General features: G+C 34.9%; 2 protein-coding genes across 2 annotated transcripts; both read right to left on the bottom strand.

Annotated features, from left to right (window-relative positions):
* Positions 1-3877: 3877 nt before the first annotated feature.
* Positions 3878-5808, bottom strand: LOC105618059 (seipin). The gene is made up of 5 exons (XM_012199598.1): positions 5585-5808; positions 5164-5309; positions 4644-4846; positions 4276-4543; positions 3878-4196 (listed from the first exon to the last, which is right to left on the bottom strand). The coding sequence occupies exons 1-5, from the start codon at positions 5806-5808 to the stop codon at positions 4054-4056; spliced, it is 984 nt and encodes a 327-aa protein (XP_012054988.1). The 3' UTR covers positions 3878-4053.
* Positions 5809-7461: 1653 nt separating this feature from the next.
* Positions 7462-16809, bottom strand: LOC105618058 (clavesin-2-like). Its single transcript, XM_012199597.1, has 5 exons — positions 16691-16809; positions 11214-11486; positions 10178-10541; positions 7878-7983; positions 7462-7729 (listed from the first exon to the last, which is right to left on the bottom strand). Exons 1-5 carry the CDS (start codon positions 16807-16809, stop codon positions 7590-7592), a joined length of 1002 nt encoding a protein of 333 aa, XP_012054987.1. The 3' UTR covers positions 7462-7589.
* Positions 16810-21126: the final 4317 nt, after the last annotated feature.

Genomic DNA, 21126 nt, shown 5'->3' with positions numbered 1-21126 from the left:
GAGAGAGAGAGAACAGAGGCAGATGCGGGATTCTTGGCAGGGTCAAACCTCCCGGCCATCTTCTGGTACCGCTTATACCTCGCTCCGATCTTCTCCCCGCTTCCGTTGCCGGCTGCTCCCAGTTCTCTCTCGCTCTCTCTCCTCTCTTCCCTGCGCCTCTCTTGGTAAAAAATCAGCGTGTGTGCGCACACAGAGAACGATGGAATAAGAGGGCGAGGTAGATTGAGGAGGTTGAAAGAGTGGGGTTTATATACGCAGGTCGGCAGGTAGAAAAGATACGGCGGTAACCGGTTCTTCCCTTTTGCACCTCCGCAGACTCCGAAGAGTACAGGTTCCTCGAACCGGTCCAGATCGGATCGCGTGTTGCTCGCGTGGCCGGACGTAGCCGAGGACTGGCGGAAGCGTCCGAGTTTCAGCATTACACACAAATTGCGCCATTACCTGTAATGGGGCTAGAAAAAAATGGGCGGATAGATCGTCCCGGATGATGAAGCTGGGGAACTAGCTGCACTACGCCGCGCGGAAGATCGCGGGAACGAAATCGTTTGCGCGCGCGCGTTATGTTACATTTTACAAATCAGCTCCGAATCGTCAGTTCGAATTCGATACGATGGTAGGATGTAGGAAAGTTTGAGATTATTCCTTTGTACCGCGTTTCTCGATTCCATGCTTGGATGTTCAGAAGCACGAAGCGATTTCGAGTATCTCTCAGCGCGCGTACGATTGTATCCGCCATCAATCCTATCCTCTGCCCATCCTTGCAGATTACGGATCGCGTGCTTATTGATTTTAGCCGCTCGCAAAATACGCGCGTGTTTCTCACACACCTGTCTGCGTGCACGGAATTTAAAGGAAATTAGCTCGTGGAATCTCGTTTTTTTAAGCATAATGCGAGATACGCGGTAAAGACGACGGCAGCGTCTCAACGTCCGCGGCGCCTCACCATAATTTTCTGCAATATAGTGCTATATCCTTTCGTTGATGTACATTGTAACCTATCGAATCAAGCAGGTGGCTCGGCGTGCTCCCTTATTTTGACGATTAGTTCTGGACCCAGCTTCTTCTCGAAGGACGAACTCCGCTCGCAACACCTTTCTCTTAGCAGGGCCGCAGCCTGCTGCTTAATTCTCCTCACAAATGAGTACCGCGACATTTTAAAAATACAAGGTGTTAAAAAAACCATTCAGTTAACACCTTATATATTCACTTTTGATTTTTAGTGTAAAAAATGCGAAACTTTTTTTTTATTTTTATAAGGAGCTGTAAAACTTTGTACTGCTAGAACTGTCATTATTTTTTTTTATTCGTGAAGAATGACGAGCTAACTTCACAGATCCCACTTTTATGTATCTGTGAAGTATTCTTTAATATGAAACATTCTATTAATATAAAAGTAATATATTTCTAGTAGCACTTTTCATAATTTTACAGTTTTTTTTAATAAAAATAACAAAGAATTCCGTATTTTTTATATTAAAAACCAATATTGAAAAAGTTGCAATCGGCGGAACTTTGTTTATTGTGTATTTATAAATGCAGCTTAACTTCGGATTTCTCAAATTCGAACGTTAAAGGCCTTTTTTCGCATTAATCGCACCCCCCTATCGATCATCTCTTGAGCCCGCATATCAGTAAAATATACGTTCGCAATTGAATAATTTCGTAACTTGTTCTAAATACCAGAAAATAAAAAGTTAAAATTATACGATTTATATGAAGAAACTCAAGGAAAGATGTGGAGTATTAGATATCTTCAAAATGATACACGCAACAAGAAGCGATTCCTCAATTACCTTCAATAGTATATTTTTCCATTATTTTTTTTTTTTCTATTCGCGATATTCACTCGCATGGAATTATTAAAGTTTAGACAACAGTATTGCTTTTAGATACATTGAGTATATAATTTATGATCTCTTTATAATAAATATTGTATACGTATATAAGATAAGGATACAATAAATCAAGTGACTACTTCCTAGTTGAAATATCTCAACCTTTTTAAATTTTCTTCATAACTTCATTGTCTCTCGAATTAATTATAAAAACGAAAGTAGTAATTGCAATCCATATAAAAAAATCGTTAATAAAACTAATATCCCGTAAAAGTATCTTATTTCCACAAAGATTTTACAATTGTTACGCAGAACAATGAGATCCTCGGAAGAAGATCTCGCGAGAAGAGAGTGCAAAGAAATTGAATTAAGCTAATGGATAATGAAAGATTCTTGTTCGCGATGTTAATCGAGAAGGTAGATCATCAGGCCATTCTTCATGGAAACCTTTGTATCACCAGCTGCGTCCCTGGGGATCGGTCATCTTGGTTGCGATGTTAGCCGCCGGGTCGACCGGACCCCGACGTCGACGGCGTAGCCTGCGCGTGCACTTGCCGCGAGGGAAAGGTGGATGGCCGCGACCTTGATGCGCGTGGTTCTCGCGTGCCCGAACCTTCACGAGCCTCCGCGAGGGCGACCGAAGCAGGCACAACCAGCCGACCACGACCAACGCCTGTACACGGTTGTTAAATTATCTCTCCGCGCTCTCCCAGCTCCTAGTCCTCTCACTCTTTCTCTCTTTCCCTTTTGGACCGTTCCTTCGACGTCTCTGCAGCTTCCTATCCCCTTCTCTATACGTCGCGCGCCTCATCTCCTTTTTCTTAGCTCTTCACGCACTGGCACATACGCACTCGCGCGCTCGTGCATGAGATCTCACGGAAGCTGAAATGACTATCGCTACACTTGGTTCTCGAGCCCTGGCTAGTTCTACGATGGGACCGGTATCTCGACTTAACCAACCAGTCATCCGAGGCAGCCAGTGTCTCTCAATGCAGTCCGAATATTATGAATTATGCCTGCGATTTCTCCTAAGGATTTCTCCTAAGGAGATTATCCGAAAACGCAACACTTCTTGAGGTCCACTCGAGTCATATCATTACGCTGATACAATCTATTTTCTGAAGATCTTGACACTTCCTGTGAAACCAGTATCACGTTATATACGACAATCGTTATATACGACAATGTTTTTGCATCTTCGTGAAGAATATTTTTCATGTTTTAGGAAACTATCAAATCTTTCAGTATCAGACGACTACTTTCCAAGATACAAAAATATTTTTAAAAAAATAATTTTTTTTTAATGTCACAGAATATTTATATAAACGGGAATATATAATTTTCATAGTTAATGTCTGCTTCTGCGAAATATAAGGACAGCATTATGTTAATATAAGATACATCATTGTTAGATTTCTACATAAAGTTTTGAATTGTTTTGAAGTTTAAATTGTTTAACTTTTCAATGAAATGCTGCAGTTTGATGTCATTGGTGTCTCACAGTTTCCTAATGAAATCTTCCTTCCTGAAAGATAAATGAATCTAACTAGCATAGCTCAGTTGTATTGTGAGTTGCCGGAGGCCAGGGGTTCATCAAACTTTTTTAACGCTTCGTAAGAGAAAGAAAATTTTTCCGATCATGAACCCCTATCCTAGAAGACTAGCTAGATCAAAATATATTATTCAAACGAGACATAATTTTAAAGAATTAATTTGAAATAAATAAAAATTCAAATGCTTGATTTAAATAATACTCGAGTCTATACTTAGAGTCGAGTGCAAAAGCACAAAAAAAAAGATTGGAATTGAAGTAGTATATCAACTATATTTTTAGAAGCAAGATTCTGCAGAAGCGCTAGAGCAAAGGAGGCTGCAAAAACTCGCCGTCCTTGAATTCCATCAGGACGCATATGCATTTCTGCTGTAACACAGTTTGATGTAGGATCGACATATTGATAGACTCAAGACTCAAGAAGTATCTCTGAAATAGTAGCGAATATAACGTATGAACGTTTAAAGATATTATAAATCTAATGCGTGTGGAAAATAAGAAAATATATTTTATTTCAATAATTTTTTCCTTATTAATATTTCTTAATAATTATAAATTACTCTCAATAATTATAAATATGACTAATCATTTGTAAAATTCATTTTTATATTACAGACTAACTCTCGTTTTTATAAGCGTAATAAATTATTTAACCAAAGCGCTACTCTATGATTCAGCAATTATCGTAGAAATTTCTTCGATATAACTCGGTTCTCCCATAACAAGTTTTTCTTCTTCTATACTCCTCTTCTCCTCACTTTTGAGATCTGTTAGGGATAATGTATCTTCCTGAGATGATGTATCTGACACTTTAAAAGATGATTTTCTTAATAATCCTGATGCATGAAACCATATGTTATAAATTTAACACATTACAAAATAACTTACAATCGCCCTTGAGGTCATTATCATCCTCTATCTCACTCTTTTCATAACTGAAATTTTCATCTTCACTTCCAAAATGTATGTACGACAAAGTACATACGAGCATTATAAAAAATAAATTTATACCAATTCCAACACAGGATGATAGAATTGGCCAATAAAACATCCAATAACGTAATCCTGATAAGTGAGCATTTATTATCAAATTGGCAGAATAGAATTCTATATGCCGTGATTGAATTTCAATAAATATAATTGTCACTGGATGGTTCTAGAATATTTGAAATTACGATATTAGATTTTGATATTAGATTTCTTACAAAATTACAAACTTGAATTGTAAACTTAGAAAGTTTTACTAAGATTCTTACCTGATCCTCTTCAAAGTTATTAAATAATTCAAGAACAATGTCTTGCTTCTCTTCAACGTTCCCAAAAATCATCATAGGCGAAAACAGGAGAGTTGTAAGCGTATGTAACAATGTGCTACGGTAATGTAACATAGCTGATTTACACATATGGTCTACAAGATGACCATCACGGCTCCGTAATTGCGCGCAAACCATGAACATACCTTGAGAGAAAATTAACTTTCGATAAAACATTAAGACTCTTATTTTAGATCATGTATGTGAGAACACAATCAATAGGAACTAGAAATTAAATTATTAACTTATAACGGTTGAAGCTGAATCTTTAATGCTTAAATAATTTAATGTAAATTTTATATATATATTATATATATGTATATATACAAGCACATATATATATATATTATATGTATGCATATATACGCATATATATGCCTGGTATATATGCATGTACATATTTAATTTCTAGTTTGTATTGATTGAGAACATAATTCTTACAGAATAAAATTGGAAACTTTACCGAGTTCTTTATTCGCTGTCGATTCTGGCATTTCTAGATGTAAATTTATTTTGTATGGCTGCCCTACCATCAGAAGTTGCTGCCTCTTAGTCAACTGTACATGAGCTTGCGGAAAGCTACATATTCCTTTCTTCTCGTTGCATGATCTAAATAAATATGAATAATAAATTAATATATAATTCGGTTTAATTGATATCTCAATCATGCATAGACAAATACTAGATGTTATTAGATACTTTATGAATATTAGCTATATGAAAAAAAAAATAATATATATATATATATATATATAGTACTGCGAACTTTGCTCACTCCTTAGACTTTGATATCTTTAAAAAATACAATCCACATATCTAAGCATTATCACTATCGTCATCATATTTTTAAACACATAAAATAACACATAAAATGTAGAACTTACTTGAATTGCAAATGTACAGGACGCACATATGACATGCTGGGCATATAGGAGTAGTAAAAAACTGTGTAAAGAAATATAGATAGCCAGACTATTAAAACAGTGCTAATGATAACAATACCACCACGGAAAACTGTATCTTTCGCAGATTGTATGTTTTGTCTGGTGGTTTTCTGTATGTTAAACCACTTCCTACTAATCTTACGTAGTAATATTGAAATTAACATTTTGCACGATTATTTCCAAAATTGCACAGCTAGATTTACGAATTAGAAAGACGTCAATTGGATTCGATAGCCGATGTTACATAACGATGGACTAAATATTTATTAAATTACTAAATTCTTTCCATAATTTCACTATTATTTTAATGGCACATTAGTTCACGTTATTTAGAATCGAAAAATTTTCAGATGAAATCACGATAGATGAAACGAAGAAAACGAGTGGCGTCGACCGTATTCAGCATCACTAGATGTTAGCAGATCGAGTATCTCCAAAGCAATGTGGATATCAATAAGGTACTTTGGCATCTCTACTCTATAATGCTCGACTGAAAGGTTATGTACAAACAAATATAAACATGATACGAGCACGCGAATCGTATTTGCATGGAGTGATTTTGTAGATGTCGAGAATACTTATTTAGCTTTCTGATTTTTCCTTTTTGAAAAGAAATAGTCTCCATAGATGGCGTCAGTACTTTAGGTTGATATAACAGTTGCTAGCGGAAATAACGAAAAAAATTGTAATTAGAACAACAAAATTGCGAAATTCAAAATTTGAGTTTGTATCTCCTAATCACGTTGTGTCTTTGATATTTTATTAATTTATTTATGTTTGCAATCAGAATTTTCGATTTAAAATTTTGAAAAATTTTAGAATTATTAATAACTGTGAAAATTTCAATTGTCTTCTTTATATTTATCTAATTACATAATGTTGTCGATTTTTGAAAATTTAAATTATTTTATTGGATTTCTTCTCAGTCGATAATTATAAATTATCATAATTACTATAGCTGATAGTTTATGTATAATCGATAATATTCCTGTCAACTTCACCGATCATAGATAATTTTCGGCATTGTTCGTAGTTACCGACGATAAGAAATTTTTCAGACAATATAATTTTATATTATAATAACTGTTATAATAAATAAATAAATATCTCTCTGTTACATATTTGCAAAGAAAATTTTTTTCAATTAAACGGTAGTTTCATATTTTCAGAAATATTCATCAATTTTATTCTAATATCGAGAATTAAGCCATACAATTTAAATTTGTGATTTATTTTATTTCAGTTTAACGGAACATTTATCGAAATAAATTCTTCCAGTAACTTTGATGGGTAAATAAATTTTGAGGTTTTTCAAATATTGTATTTGAAATTTAATTTCAAATGTATCAATCAATATATTTAAAACTATTTTAGAAGAAAAATCAGATTAATTAAAATAAAATTGCAATTGTCTTTATAAATTTTTCAGTTACTTGCATTATTTGATTAAAAAATGAAATGGTTTGTCAAAGTCATTTTCAGAACAAAAAATCTTATATATATCTTAATTTTAATTTTCTCACAAAGTGCATTGCTCCACGTATTTTAACTTAAAATTCAACATAGAATTAAACTTGTTATTGAACTTGTTATTGAAAATTAATATGCAGTTTTGGAACGATGTTTTCTAAATTTTTTATAATTCTAAAAGCTCTTATACTTATTTTAAGTTTCTCGAATAAGACCTTGAAAAAATTTTTCATTTTCTAATGTATATTTAATTTCATGCAAGAATGTAGAAAGGAATATGGAGAATGAGAAGCATCTGCTTTGAAGTCAAGGACGCAATTATTTTAGAGAGAATTAGAAAGCAGTAATTATTACGCAATTGTATCTTTATTTAACTGTACATAAATAAAGTGAGTGACTTTATACTATTTGTTACATGTGTATATTACACATCAACTAATATTATTTTTTTACACGTAAGCTATTGTGATGATACCTAATCTTTTAAATTTTCGGTAGCATCTGGCATAATTTGTTTACTTGCTATCCTGACGTTATTAGGCGAATAATTGCGGAACAGAATTTCCTCCTCCCGGAAATAATTACGCAATTGATCTAATTTCATACAGTGTGCTTCTGCAAATAAAAATAATCAATATTAATGTGTGATGTTAATAATTTTCAACAAAGTTGTTCTAATAATAAAACAAATTCTTTTATATATAGTCTTCAACATATTGTAGATATCTTGATGCTATTTACCGTTGCCATTGTATATACTTACTATGAAGGTTTGCAATACAGTCCAATTCTCCACCATAGTCCTTTGGCAGATATTCGGGCGGTATATGAGAATACAAGTCGGAGATATCATCCGAATAAATTCGAATCTGCGGGAGTGAAAGTTAAAGTCAATTTGTAAACCACGCGCCGAATGCATGAAATCAGAAATGTCAATGTATCTTTTTAACGTCAATTATGCACAGAAATACATATTCATGTATACGTAACTGCATATTATATGAATCTGTTTTTGATTTGTACAAATCCGGTTCTAGTTTAACCAAGGCTAAGTTATGAATTTTTTATATTTAAAATATAATTTTTAATCTAAGTTAATTTAAGTATTTAAAAATTGTTAATTTAAAAATTGCCAATCACAAAAAGAATAGAACCTAATAATTATTCTCCTTCCCTTTTTTTTTCCATCATATATGCTTTTTTTATATGTCTTTGATTAGATTCATGAAATATTATTGAATGAAATATTATTAATAGTCATCTTATCAATAATAAATATCATGTTGTTATAAATATTATATTATTAATCATTATTATTAATTTTGTTAAAAAGGATAATTTCACATTCCAAAGTATATATATTATTAACGACGATGTTCCTATAATCTATTATTTCAAAGATTAAAAAATAGCACCACAGATGCAATTGTTTAACTTTTTTTCGAGCCTGATTTTTTTCCATAATAATTAACATCTAATTCATATTTTACTACTAGAGATATTCAGGGTTCCTATTTATTCCTAATTATGAATCTGTAATCAAAATTTTAAAATTAAAAATGTCGGATCCAATACAACGGATGAGCGCGAGCGTGGTGTAGCAGATAGCGCTGATCTACTATACTAGAGATCTCGAGTTCGGCCGACAACCGAAAAATTTTCGTACGCTCGTATCTTCTCTTGAAAGGCAAATCCGAGTAGTATACTTGCTCAAGAAACCTTCCTACCAAAAATTGCCGTTCAGAATCAGCGTTTAAACTATAGGTCTCCCTTGTGTATCAGCCCAGAAAGCCATGTCTGTAGAAAGCAGATTTTTTTTAAATGTCTGCTACCTACTGTGTCAACAAAATAACAACAGAATTGTTATAGAATTAGATGTACATAATACTGTTAACAAACTGCTAGAAAAAACGTAACGGAATCTGCAAGCAGAAGTAAATACAAAATGGAGAAAGAAACAAAGCAGATTTGTGGTATAATCTGATGGTACATTGTCTACAGAAATCAGTAGATCCTGTCAACATCACTTAGCACTAGACTGTCAGTAGAAACGACGCAGATCTTGCTCTGACACGATTTGACAGAAGATTGTTGATAGAAAATCAGATTCCGGGACAATCTGTCGACAATTTGCTGTCAGGTCGTCAGAGCAGGATTTGCATCGTTTTTGCTGACAGTCTAACGTCAGATATTATCAGCAGGATCTGCTCAGTTTCTGCTAACAATTTGCCTTCACATTATGTCGACAGGCGATGTTAACAGAGCCTAACGCGGACACAGTTGATGGCAGACTGCCGTCATTTTCTGCTCGAATTTACTAATAATCTGCTAGAAGACTGCAGACATTTTGCTATCTAGGAGTGTGTCCGTACAAGTATATGAGAGAGAGGCGTCTACACACTGTGAGCGTATGGCACTTGAAGAAGAAGAAGAAGAATACGGATCAAAAGTAAAATTTTTTTATATGAGTAAGATCCTGAAATGTAAATAAAATCATAATTAACGATTTTAAAAACCCTTGGAATATAAAATTCATTAAAATCCAAGAAAATTTTTTCATTTTGATCCATTGATTTCGTTATTTTGAAATTAAATAGCGATTTTTCTTATAAATATTGATCTAGAAAATGATCCCAAAAAGAACTCGCTATTTTATTTTTGTAGAAGATATATGCATTTTTTATTTTTATCCTATTTTATAATTTGATGAAATAGGCAGATAAAAGGAGGAAAACTCATAAGAGTGTTGTTTTTTTAAATGAATTTTATCCTTTATCTTTAAAATGAACCTAAGAAAAAGTTATTATCTTTATTTATGTGAAAAATATGAATTTTTGAAGGTTAGGTTAGCACATTTATGTGCCATCAGATACGAAAGAGTTAAATTAAATTATCTAATTTCTTTGATTTTTATTAAGTATATACCCCTGGCGCGATCTACAGTTTTAATCCCAAAAACCTATAAATGTGCTACTACTGTAAAAAATACGTTTATAATGCAAAATGTTGCTTTAATCAATCTTAGTCACACTCGTACTGATCGCGAATCGTAAATCAATTTACCATTTCGAATAGCTCTTGCTTCATGAATGGTCTCATAATCGCAATGATCTTGTCCATGAACCAGATCGCATTCACCACATAGATCCCTTTAAGTCTCAACGGTATGCCTTCTTGAACATACTCCAAGGCTTTACGAAGGCTGTTTATCGACAATCTGGTCAAATGACCAAATCGCGTATTAGCCATGTCCACAAGAAGTATATATCCCTCCGAACAACCATTCGTATAAAGGTTCGCGTCATAGGACATGAACAGCAGCTTGAGGCTGTCATTGAATATGTACTGGGATGGCCGTGGGTCCGCCAATCGTTGAACGATTATCCAGTTACCATTTTGATCAAGCTTAGGAAGTATCGCGAATTCCCTACAACACAGATAAAAGTTAAACTTTTTGAGCATATTTTAAGCATATTATATATTAAGCCGAGTATGTACACCTACGAACGAACATCGAACGAATAGAAAAGTCCGTTGTTGTTATTTATTGCACAAATGTCGCACAAGTTTAATTGTTGCGAACACTGAATCTGATCAAATAATTTTTTTGGAATCAAGACAAAGTAAAAGATTTTTCTCGATTATCAAGACGCTTATTAGTACTAAGTGAATTGCGTGGATAATTGAGCGATGTGGAAATTATAACAACAAAGATATCTATGCAAAGTCAAAATAACTATTGGAAGGCATAATCAGGATGAGACGAATCGAAAGAAAAGAAAAAAAGGCAGACAAAAATCGCTCTCCACCATGTAACATTTGTAACAATGAAGTATTGCATTGAAGTAAAGATATAGACAATACCTAATATTTTCATTAACATAAGATAAGATAAATTGAAGAGCTCAATTCGCGTAAATAAATATTAAAAAAGTTTTTTTCGAATAATTTCCGTAATTTCTGGTATCTGCCATGCGAGAATTGTACGCAACGCGAAAGATAAAACTTCCCTTTTATTTACAAAATAAACCTTTTCTTTCATGTTTATTTATTGTTTAAGTAAATAAAGATTATTTAAAATCTGCTAATAAGTGCGTACAAGGTTCTCAAAGAATGTTGCAAATACTCGAGGCTGGAATCTCTATTGTTAAACAATTCCGGGGTCGTTGCTCGTATACTGTAGTAAACGTTCATGCATCGTCTCGTGGCCTCTATGTCGAAGTAACAACTGTGCGTAAATAACGCCAATTGTTCTTTGGGAATATTGGGAAGACCTCGGTCATTCGCCCATTTTTGCAGATTGTCCAAAATCTCGTCCGTGATTTCTGGATATTTTTTCCGCGAGTCTTCGATTGTGTGGCCGAATCTCATCCTATAAGAAATCGTATTATAATATAATTGTATATAATATAATAATTGTAATAATCATTGTATAATAATTGTATATAATAATCTCATTATATATTGTGCGAGTAAAAAAACTATCTATTAAAATTAATAGCCTTTTTATTAACGTAGATACGCGAGATAATGAAACAAAGAAAATCCAAAGCGTAAAGTCAAATAGCTGAAATATGGATCATTGATTTCCCGCGTAATAGAATTTTCATCGCAAATGTAAGAATCATCGCTTACAAATAGCTGATATGTAATTTCGCTTGAGTGACGTCATAATAATTACTATTGCGCAATCGCGATGTTTGGATCAGAACTAAGATTATTTTTGGCACTCAATCTTATATTTAAAAAGCATGACATTGTTTAGAGTATTGAATTTAACATTAAAATATTCAGAAAATTTCATATTAAGAAATTAAGGCCCGTATTCAGAATGCGTTTTTATGATGTAGCGGGTATTTAGCATGTAGTTAACATTACGTATATTATAGAATTTTAGATATAAAAATACATATTTATCGATAAAAGCGCGTTCTGAATACAGATCTAAGATTATTATTTGTATAATTTTGTAGGAAAGTGAGAAATTAAACTGTAAACATTGTTATCAAAACATTGAAAACATAAATCTATTTTTTATCAAACAATTCTCTGAACTGCACGCGGTGCAATAAATTGAAGTGAAACAAACATTAGTTCAGAAAATTCACTGATAAAGAATAGATCTTATATAATAATATTTATTTTATAATGAACTCGGTTGACTACGTACCAGTGCATATTAAAGCCATTGTACACTGATTTAATTTGTGTAAAAATAAAATGCAAATATTGAAAATTATAGAATACAGATTTTATTTAATAGCACAATAAAATGTATTAAGAATTTCATGGGTTTAATCCGCTTTTATGTTTTTATTAAACACATATTTTTACATTGACTTGTGTACAACGGTTTTAATGTGCACCAGTGCGTACTATTTATAAACATATATATAATCTACGATTACGTATTAATAGCGTTGTACTAACTGACGTACTTATATGATTATAACCGGTATAAGAAGTGAGGAGGTTATCACTACCCGACCTTTACTCTAAAGAATAAAAATATTAGAAATATTATCATTTTATCTGCACACATGTTCACAGTTTCCCTTTTCTTACATGTATAATAATGACATTTTTGAACTAGAACGGATTATACAACTATAATAGAAATTTGATGAATAAAACTTTAAAAGAACATAAATACAAGGTATTTTTATCTGTTGAAAACGGATAAAATGACTTTAATATACTTTCATGATTTTAATTTTACATACATTCAATTCTACATCACATATTACAATTTGACTTTTTTAATACCTGAAAAGATTCAAGAAATATCGTTGATTATTCTTAAAATCAATTTCTTCTCCACAATTGATTACGCAGGATATCGCCGTACAGAATCTATTTTTTTTTATTTATTAACAAAGTGATTTTAACACTTTTGATAACACTTAATAAATGTATTTTTCTATAGTTATCTTTTATTCTAACGTACACTATTCTAAATTTAAAAATATACTTAACGTATTTGTATACGTAAAAATCTTTGTTTTTTTTTTAAGATAATATATGTAACGTGTTATAATTGAACAGTGAATTGCACTCGACAAAAATACTTTCACGTTCGGAGTATACGTTCGGTGATTGAACACACTATACAACGACTACAGTGTACTTCGCACTGACGCATTGACGATTATTGCAGTGATCCACGCATGATAAAAAAATATCCCCGCTTATGTATATATGTTGTATTGAAATTAATTGCGACGTAATGAAGAAGTAAATGTAAATAACATATAAAAAAAGCAATCGTCATCAAAAGTGGCTATTACAAAGATCTTAGAGTACGATATACAAAATAATAGTAACGTCATTCTTTAATTAAATTAGGCTGGATTATTCCATCTTTCTGTAAACTTCAGCTTACTGTCTTATTCTCTTACTTTCTTATGTTCTTACTTTTTTACTCTTTTCTTTATCCAATAAGTAAATTATCACATAGTTTATCTAAAGATAGAACAACCGACCCTTAGAGATGTTCATTTGACAAAAAAAGATTCACGATTTTATTTATTTATGTAATATTTATGTTTAAAAATAACAGAAGAGAAACTTACGTCTAAAAGATCTTTAAGACCGATATTCACAATCGGTTTTTATTTTAAGACTATCTTAATAATGTCTTAAAGTGTTAATACGACTCTCTCTGATTGATTTATGACATCTTAAGAGACTATACTTAAGACACTACAGTATTAAATATATAAGAATCAACTGCGAATACCGACCTTAGATTGAATTAGTTTTATTTTCGGTAAATGAATACTTTGCAAATCATTTTTTTGTTTGTATAGGCAGTGATTCAGGAATCACTTGCATACCCAGTAAACGAAAATGGATTAAAATAGATTCAGATTTTCAGAAATGTAGATTCAGAAATATGGAATGTTAAAATGAATTCTTTTCAATCTTGAATGCATTTTTATTCATTTATAGAAATGGAGTATCTTTCTACGTGTATGCTTTTCAATCTAAAAAATATTATTGTTTATATTATTTTGTGTGTGTATCGTGAATACTGCTTAATTAAAAATTTTAAATAGGAAATGCAGTTTTTCAATCCAATTAAATTTAAAAATAATATCGGCCATTTCTATGCATTGTAAATACTGTTTAATTAAAAATTCTGAATAGGGAAATGCAATTTTTCAATCCAGTTGAATCTAAAAAATAATATCAGCCATTTCTGTGCATTGTGAATACTATTAAATTCTGAATAGGAAATGCAGTTTTTCAATCCAATTGAATAAAAAAAAGTTTTTCTTTTAATGAACACACGGCCAACACAAAGCGGATTTTTTTTTACCTGTAGATTGGCGTAAACTATAAGTAATTTTTTAATATTCATGTAACCATAGTAATTATTGGAATTTTTATTTATTTTTACAAATCACCAGAATCACTTTGAGAAAATATTTACTTTAAGTTTTATGAAAATTAAAAATGAGGAACAGACTTTCAAAATGTGTTTTGTCCAAAATTTATAATTTTCAGGAAACGAGAAAGAAAAAATTACGTACACAAGAAAACTATGCACTTTACAGAAAATAACAATATATCAATCAGTAGGATGTGAAATATTAAACAAAATTGCTTAACAATTGTTAAAAATATTAAACAAATGCATTTTATTTGTTTCTAATTAAAAAACATAATGCACTTTAAAATGTCTTACTATGTTTTTTCAACATATAAATGTTTTTTTCAGCATATAAATTAACTATGAAAAAATGCTTTTTAAACTCTGATTCTCAGAGTAGTTTATAATATAAATCATTCGATACTGAACACTACATCATCTCTAATTAAAAAAATGAAATTTTGGACAAAACGCATTTTGAAAGTCTGCTTCTCAAATATAGAAATAGTATCTTTTGTTTATTTCCATTAAAAATATAATATAGCTCATATGTGTGTATTTCTAAATGTTAATATTAATTAGTAAACGTTCGAATTGATGACGAAGCGACATTGACAGTTCGTTTGATTAAGCGAAGTCCGACGATCGATTTGAGCTTCAAATTCAATAGAAACTCAATAGAAAAGATATCGAACGGCGACTATTAGATATAAGAGAGTTTTGTGGAAGTCGCATAATTTTGTAAGACATAAATGTAAAACTAACGTTCAATTCGGTATGTAAATCTCAATATTGATTATTAATATTATTATATAACTTTGAAATAGAAATTCAAAAGTCTATCTTGAGAAATGATATTTCCTGATAAGCATTTTAATTTCAAGACAAGATTTTAATTTATGACAATAAATTCTTATTGAAAAGTTAAAAGAAATCTAAGGTTTCTATTCGTTATCCACAATTCTCTCGACCAGATTTTGTATTATGCGTTGGTGAGAAAATAGGTTGCGGGATATCACAGTATTGGTTTTCAACCATCGCTCTTGTACACCTGGCCAATGAACGGCGATCAGATAGCGCGAAGGCTACCGACGAGAATGGGCACGTAGGGCACGCGGTCGCAAGGGCGGTGAGTAAGGGAGGATCGGCGGAGGGATGTGTTCACCGGTGGTGCGCTCGCTGGAGAACAGGTACTCACCGTAGGCGTCGTACGTTCATTGATAAGCGTATAACACCCCGTGCCTTAGACCCGATGACGTCAACGGACGCCTGCGCAGCGTCGCACCGAGTCCTGAATCGCAGTGGTGACCAGCGTTGCAACGCATCCGGTTTCTTTGCTGTATCGTGTATACACAGTGAAACTCTTTTCTCTCGCATAGTTCACACAATAAATTTATCTAATCATGATATCTGCGGTTGAAAGCATAATTGTTGAATGTAGACTATTATTTCCTAAACATATAATTCTTTTAACGATGCAGCAACGTAACTGGAGGGAATTGCATTCTAATTAGTCTGCATGGCAATGTGCCAAAACTCCTAACAATACTTTATTATCCATACTCAACTGCATGCTATATTATTGAATTAAAAGCAATACTTTTTTACGAATTGATTAAAATCTTTTTTAATACATTTATTAAAATGTCTATTGTATCTGTTGTAGATTATTAAAATTAAACGCCAGAATTTTCGTTGATTGATGCAATCGGTACATCAATGTAATCATCTAATGGACTCATATGGAGTTTGGAATTTCTACAGAGGCGAAACTTAATACGTTCCTGATACGACAAGATCGTTTTAGATGACGAGGGGTACTGTCGTCTCTTCCGCACGGGGAAATTTGGATAGGCATGCGTGCGTGCGACGTGTTAAAATTAGACTAGGTATTTCTCCGAATCTCGACGGATCCCCCTCTTTATTCTCCGTACAATTCTACATTGGCCATTCGTCCAAGAGAGAAAAATTGCGCAAGAGGAGAAAGCACAATGGGATTAGAATGAACACAATTAGAATGAAACGAATAGAAGAGAATCGAAGAACAGAATAAAATAAATGAAATAGATGTAGGCGGTGGAGAGGAAGGCGAAGGAGAGGGAGAGTTTCGGAAAGAGGAAGTGAGAGAAGTAGAAAAACAGAGAAAAGAAGAGAAAGAGTGACAATGAGAGGAAGAGAGAGTAGAGATATCGTAGGATCACCTCTTGCGTATTGATTGGTCTTTTGTGAAAGCTACACCCCCATGTAGCCGCGACGCGAACCATTTCGTCAAGTCACTAGACTTCCAGGGTATCGGCCAGTAGGGTGGCGGTGCCGCCATATTTGGCACGGTCGATCGAACCCTTTTAACGTAGCGCACGAATCATCGCGGTCGCCCCTCGTCGCCGATGATAATGTCGTGAGCGCGCCGGCGATCGAGCTGACGCGACGTGCGTCCCGGCAGCGAGGGTGAAAGGGGGACCACTTTCCATTCCCCCAGATCGACGAGAGCGAGCGAGAAGTGATGTAAGGGAAGATCGGACTCCGACGATACAGCGACTCTATATCGGCATCGATCGCTGAGTGACCCATATCTAGCGGTGACGGGAGCCTCTGCCCTCACCCTCCCAATACCCCGTCGCCTTTCCAACCGCCCCTTCGACGCTTCTCGCATCCTGGCGCGCGCGTCTGCCCTCTCCTCGACCACCCCCGTTCGTTTGCCATTCCTTGTACTCCATACGGGGGTACTCCACCCCACACGGGCCGTTGTACCCCCACCCGTTATTCTCTTCCTCCGACATCGGCGAGCGACCACCACCATCACCCCCTACCCCCGACTCCAGCAGCCCTGCCTGCTTTCCACGGCCGAGCAGATCTTGGGGGTTGTACGGGATGATAGCCGAGTGAAAAAGCTTGGCAGATACCGAGGAGAGTTCGCTCATCAGCAGCAGCAGCCCTGGCCTGCCACAATCCCTTCGATTCGGTCATCGTAAGTGTCGCGTCGACGAGGAGGTAGAGTCGAAGCTGGTGTGAGTCAGGTGGCGAGGGTGAACGCGAGAGAGAAAGGGTGAGAGCGAGAGAACGAGCGACAGAGAGGAATGTCTGAAAAGTGCGAACGGGAGTGAAAGAAAATCCGATTAACTAATATCGGTCTGACTGTCTGACATCCTCGAGGAGGCAATGAGCGAGTGTCACGAATGCGGAATATTGCAGACGGCACTTCCAAATGTATAACTCGCGCGAGACATTTCCGGGAGTGAATCTATCATTTATCTAATCTGATTCTGGTCAATCCACAAGCTCAACGTGTCGAGACTCACAGTGACAGTTCGTTGTGGAAGAGTGTTAGTGATGGGGATAAGGATGGCAGCGACGACGACGGTAGCAGCGGCAGGCGGCACCGGGACGACGGATCAGTATGGCGGACAATAATCGTGGAGTGTCGGTGGTGTCGCTGCCACCACCGCCGTCGCCGCCACCGCCACCACCACCACCGTCGCTGCCGTCACCATCGTTGCTCGCGATAGTGCTTGCACTACGTACCCGCCGTGCAGTGGTGTCCGGTGCGCACCGGGTGCACATGTACACTACGTACCTTTCGCCCTTTAGTGAGATCAATAAGCAGTGCCGTGGCCACTCATGTCGTGCCCCTGCCAAAAAAGTCATTTCGTGTTTGATATTCCTTCTTCCTTAATCTAATCGCGCGCCTTTTTCTCCAACTCCATCGTTACCGCTGCTTCTCTTGACGTAGGCGTTGCATTGTCTTGATTGGCCAATTTCATTGCACGAGGCTTTGAGCCGAGCCGCACGTCGAACGTCAAAGAGTCAAAGTGTTTCGGAAGTGGACAGCCTTCCGAGTCATCGTCGAGGATTGGCTTTCAATGACCGGAAGTGCAGTGTTTTATCGGAACCTCTCCTTTTCTCGCTTTCTCCATTTCTCCTTCCCCCTTTTGAAGGGCGATTAAATGAAACTTCTTCAAACTCTTCCACGTTCAAGTTTCAACTCTTTTCCATTTATCTCCGTATATCTATCGTTATCTCGTCCGCCATCGAAGTATTCCTCGATATCACTCGTCTGTTCACATAGTACTTGGTAGCACTTCTTGTCCGCATCTAAAATCGAATTGTCAGCCAGCACACGGTAGGATTTCTTACCGTCTCCTTATTGCTGTCTCCATCTTCCTTCATCTATCTTACTCTGCCCTTCTTCGTTCACTCGTCATCTTTCATGCTGTGCAAGTTTCTTTTCATTCACATCTTCAGTTGCAACACATTTTGTTGCAACAAAATTGTCTCTATCTATTTCTACAGTTTCGTTCAATTTCCGCGTTATCAGAACTACGAAATTTTATGATATTGATTTTTCATAACGACATACTTTTCATGATTGAACTAAGTAAAAAAGTATTAAAAAAGAGACTCGTCGCGAAAAAAATTCTCGTTTTAATTCGAAATGAATAATTCGAGATTGCCATATAATTAATGATTTATCCTGCAAAAGAATTGTATAAGAACTTTTTACATTTTTGAAAATTAATTACTTTACAAACGTAAAGAATGAATGTTCATTCAAATATTAGATATTATAACAAAGATAAGTAATAACAAATTATTCCTTTTATAAGTTCTACTGTAAAATCTTTCTTCAATACCTAAAAAAATCATTTTTTTAAAATCATGTTTTTTTTATTAATGATGTATTGTTTGTATAATTCCGTTATCTAGACTTAATGTTAGCATGCTATCAATTGTTCAATCAGTCTCAATCGATTTATGTTCAATGTTTGCTACAATGTCGACAATCAAAGGGTTAACGCGAAAAAAGTTCCACACTGTGAAGAACAAAGTAGCCACAAAGTAACAGCGATAAGATGTATTTACCTAAGCCGCGAGAGGTGAACCGCGTGTGGCAGAATAAAATCGATAATTCGGCACTAATATAGGAGTCTGGTATTAACTCGCATTGCGTGGATAGAGGGGTCAGAAGCGAGTTTTTTTTATCGGAAAAAATCTGATATTTCTTCTCGCAACATTATACAATCAATCGTAATGACAAACATTTGCATAATACGTACGCACTTGTTCTGATCCTTTTTTTTTGAGTTTTATATTTTTTTGTTTAGTTCTGCACGCGCAAAAAAGTTCTGTTTTTATTACTCGGTTATTTCAAGATACTATATCGATTCTTCGAGTCGTATCATATAGTTTGTTTTATCACATTTTGTTCCTCTATGTACATTGTAACAGCAACGCTGATTGTTCGTCAACGTGTTCATGAACTTATACATCAGAAAAGCGGATAATTTCCTGATCGTCGCTTTCACTGTGTTCGTTAGTGTCGGGAGAAAGAGAAACAAAGAGCGGGAGCATGCACAGCAATTAAATAGTATCAGAGGATGGAAGCGTACATGAGAGAGTTGCCATTAAATAGCGTTAATAGGAAGGCGATGAAAGAAAAGGAAAATGAGAGACTGCATCTAGCGAGACGTTTTCTCTTTTGCACTTCATTGTCAATTATATTACAGTGTACGCGAGTGATTTTTACAACGCATTACACACGCTCTTACGTCAATTATCGCATTTCATTCTATTGATAAAAAATGTTTGTTGACTTGTAGCACAGCTAATTTAACTTTTCTCACTAACTTCTTTTATATCGATTCAGTATACCTTTGTGCTGACATATTTCTTCATTTCTCCGATCGTAATATACATTTCTCCAACTACTCTTTAACGAAAAATGTACGTATAAAGTTCTTACTCTATTCTTTTGCAGGATCAATTTGTACTTTTCGCTTCCGGATTTATACATCAAGCGTCGATGGCTGATGACAACTGAAAATATCGCAGTAAAAAAAAAACCACTTGATCTTTGGTGATTGAAGATAGATGGCAAGAAAGAAAGCGGGGAAAGTTAGCCGCATACACTTTTATCTCGGTGCGTAGACGCAGAGATAACGGGACGAGGGCGTGAAACTCTGCGATGCGCGTAAATCGCTAACTGAAGCTCGCTTGGAATAAGGCACTCGTTGTAACGTACACGTTAAGATTCTGTGACAAGTGCGGCTTGGATGTAGATGTATATATGTTTATGTGTGTTGTGTGTGCAGTCTGTTGTATGTAGTCTCAATCGCAGCAATTTTTTTCGAGTAAAAACCACAATCGAGCACTTGGCCGCACGCAACGCGTTAACACGAAATATCGCGCGAGCACTCTGCTCTCTGCTCGCGCGCTGTAGTTAATACTCCCTGGCTGTGCCTGTCGATGTTAAAGTACATATTCGCGGTCGGTTGGGTTCATTGTGGATGCCGACAACGAGCGATCGTCGACCATAAAGTCGCAAATCGAAGCGAGGATTTCTACCGGCGGATTATAAACTCGATCGAATTCCTCGCACCAATACCTGTTGCCAATAATCGCGCCGATTGACTTTCTCATTTAACAAGAAACTCCTACAGTTTTAGCGAACAGATCAAAACAGCCCTTTAATGCGCGATAGTTGAATCGCAAAGCCGTTCTTTATTTGACACAAAAAGGATCAAGCTGAAGAAAGTTTTTCTTATTATTCTAAAGTCTTAAATAGTTTTTGAATTAATAACTTTTTTGTTTACCTTTAAAATTAAATGAAATTACTGTAGAGAACTTATAGCATCAAAAA

The sequence above is a fragment of the Atta cephalotes genome (genome assembly GCF_000143395.1).
Source record: "Atta cephalotes unplaced genomic scaffold scaffold00015, whole genome shotgun sequence".
In the NCBI taxonomy this organism is placed as follows: domain Eukaryota; kingdom Metazoa; phylum Arthropoda; class Insecta; order Hymenoptera; family Formicidae; genus Atta; species Atta cephalotes.
The sequence above is the reverse complement of the archived record's forward strand: the minus strand, read 5'-3'. Positions and strand labels throughout refer to the sequence as shown.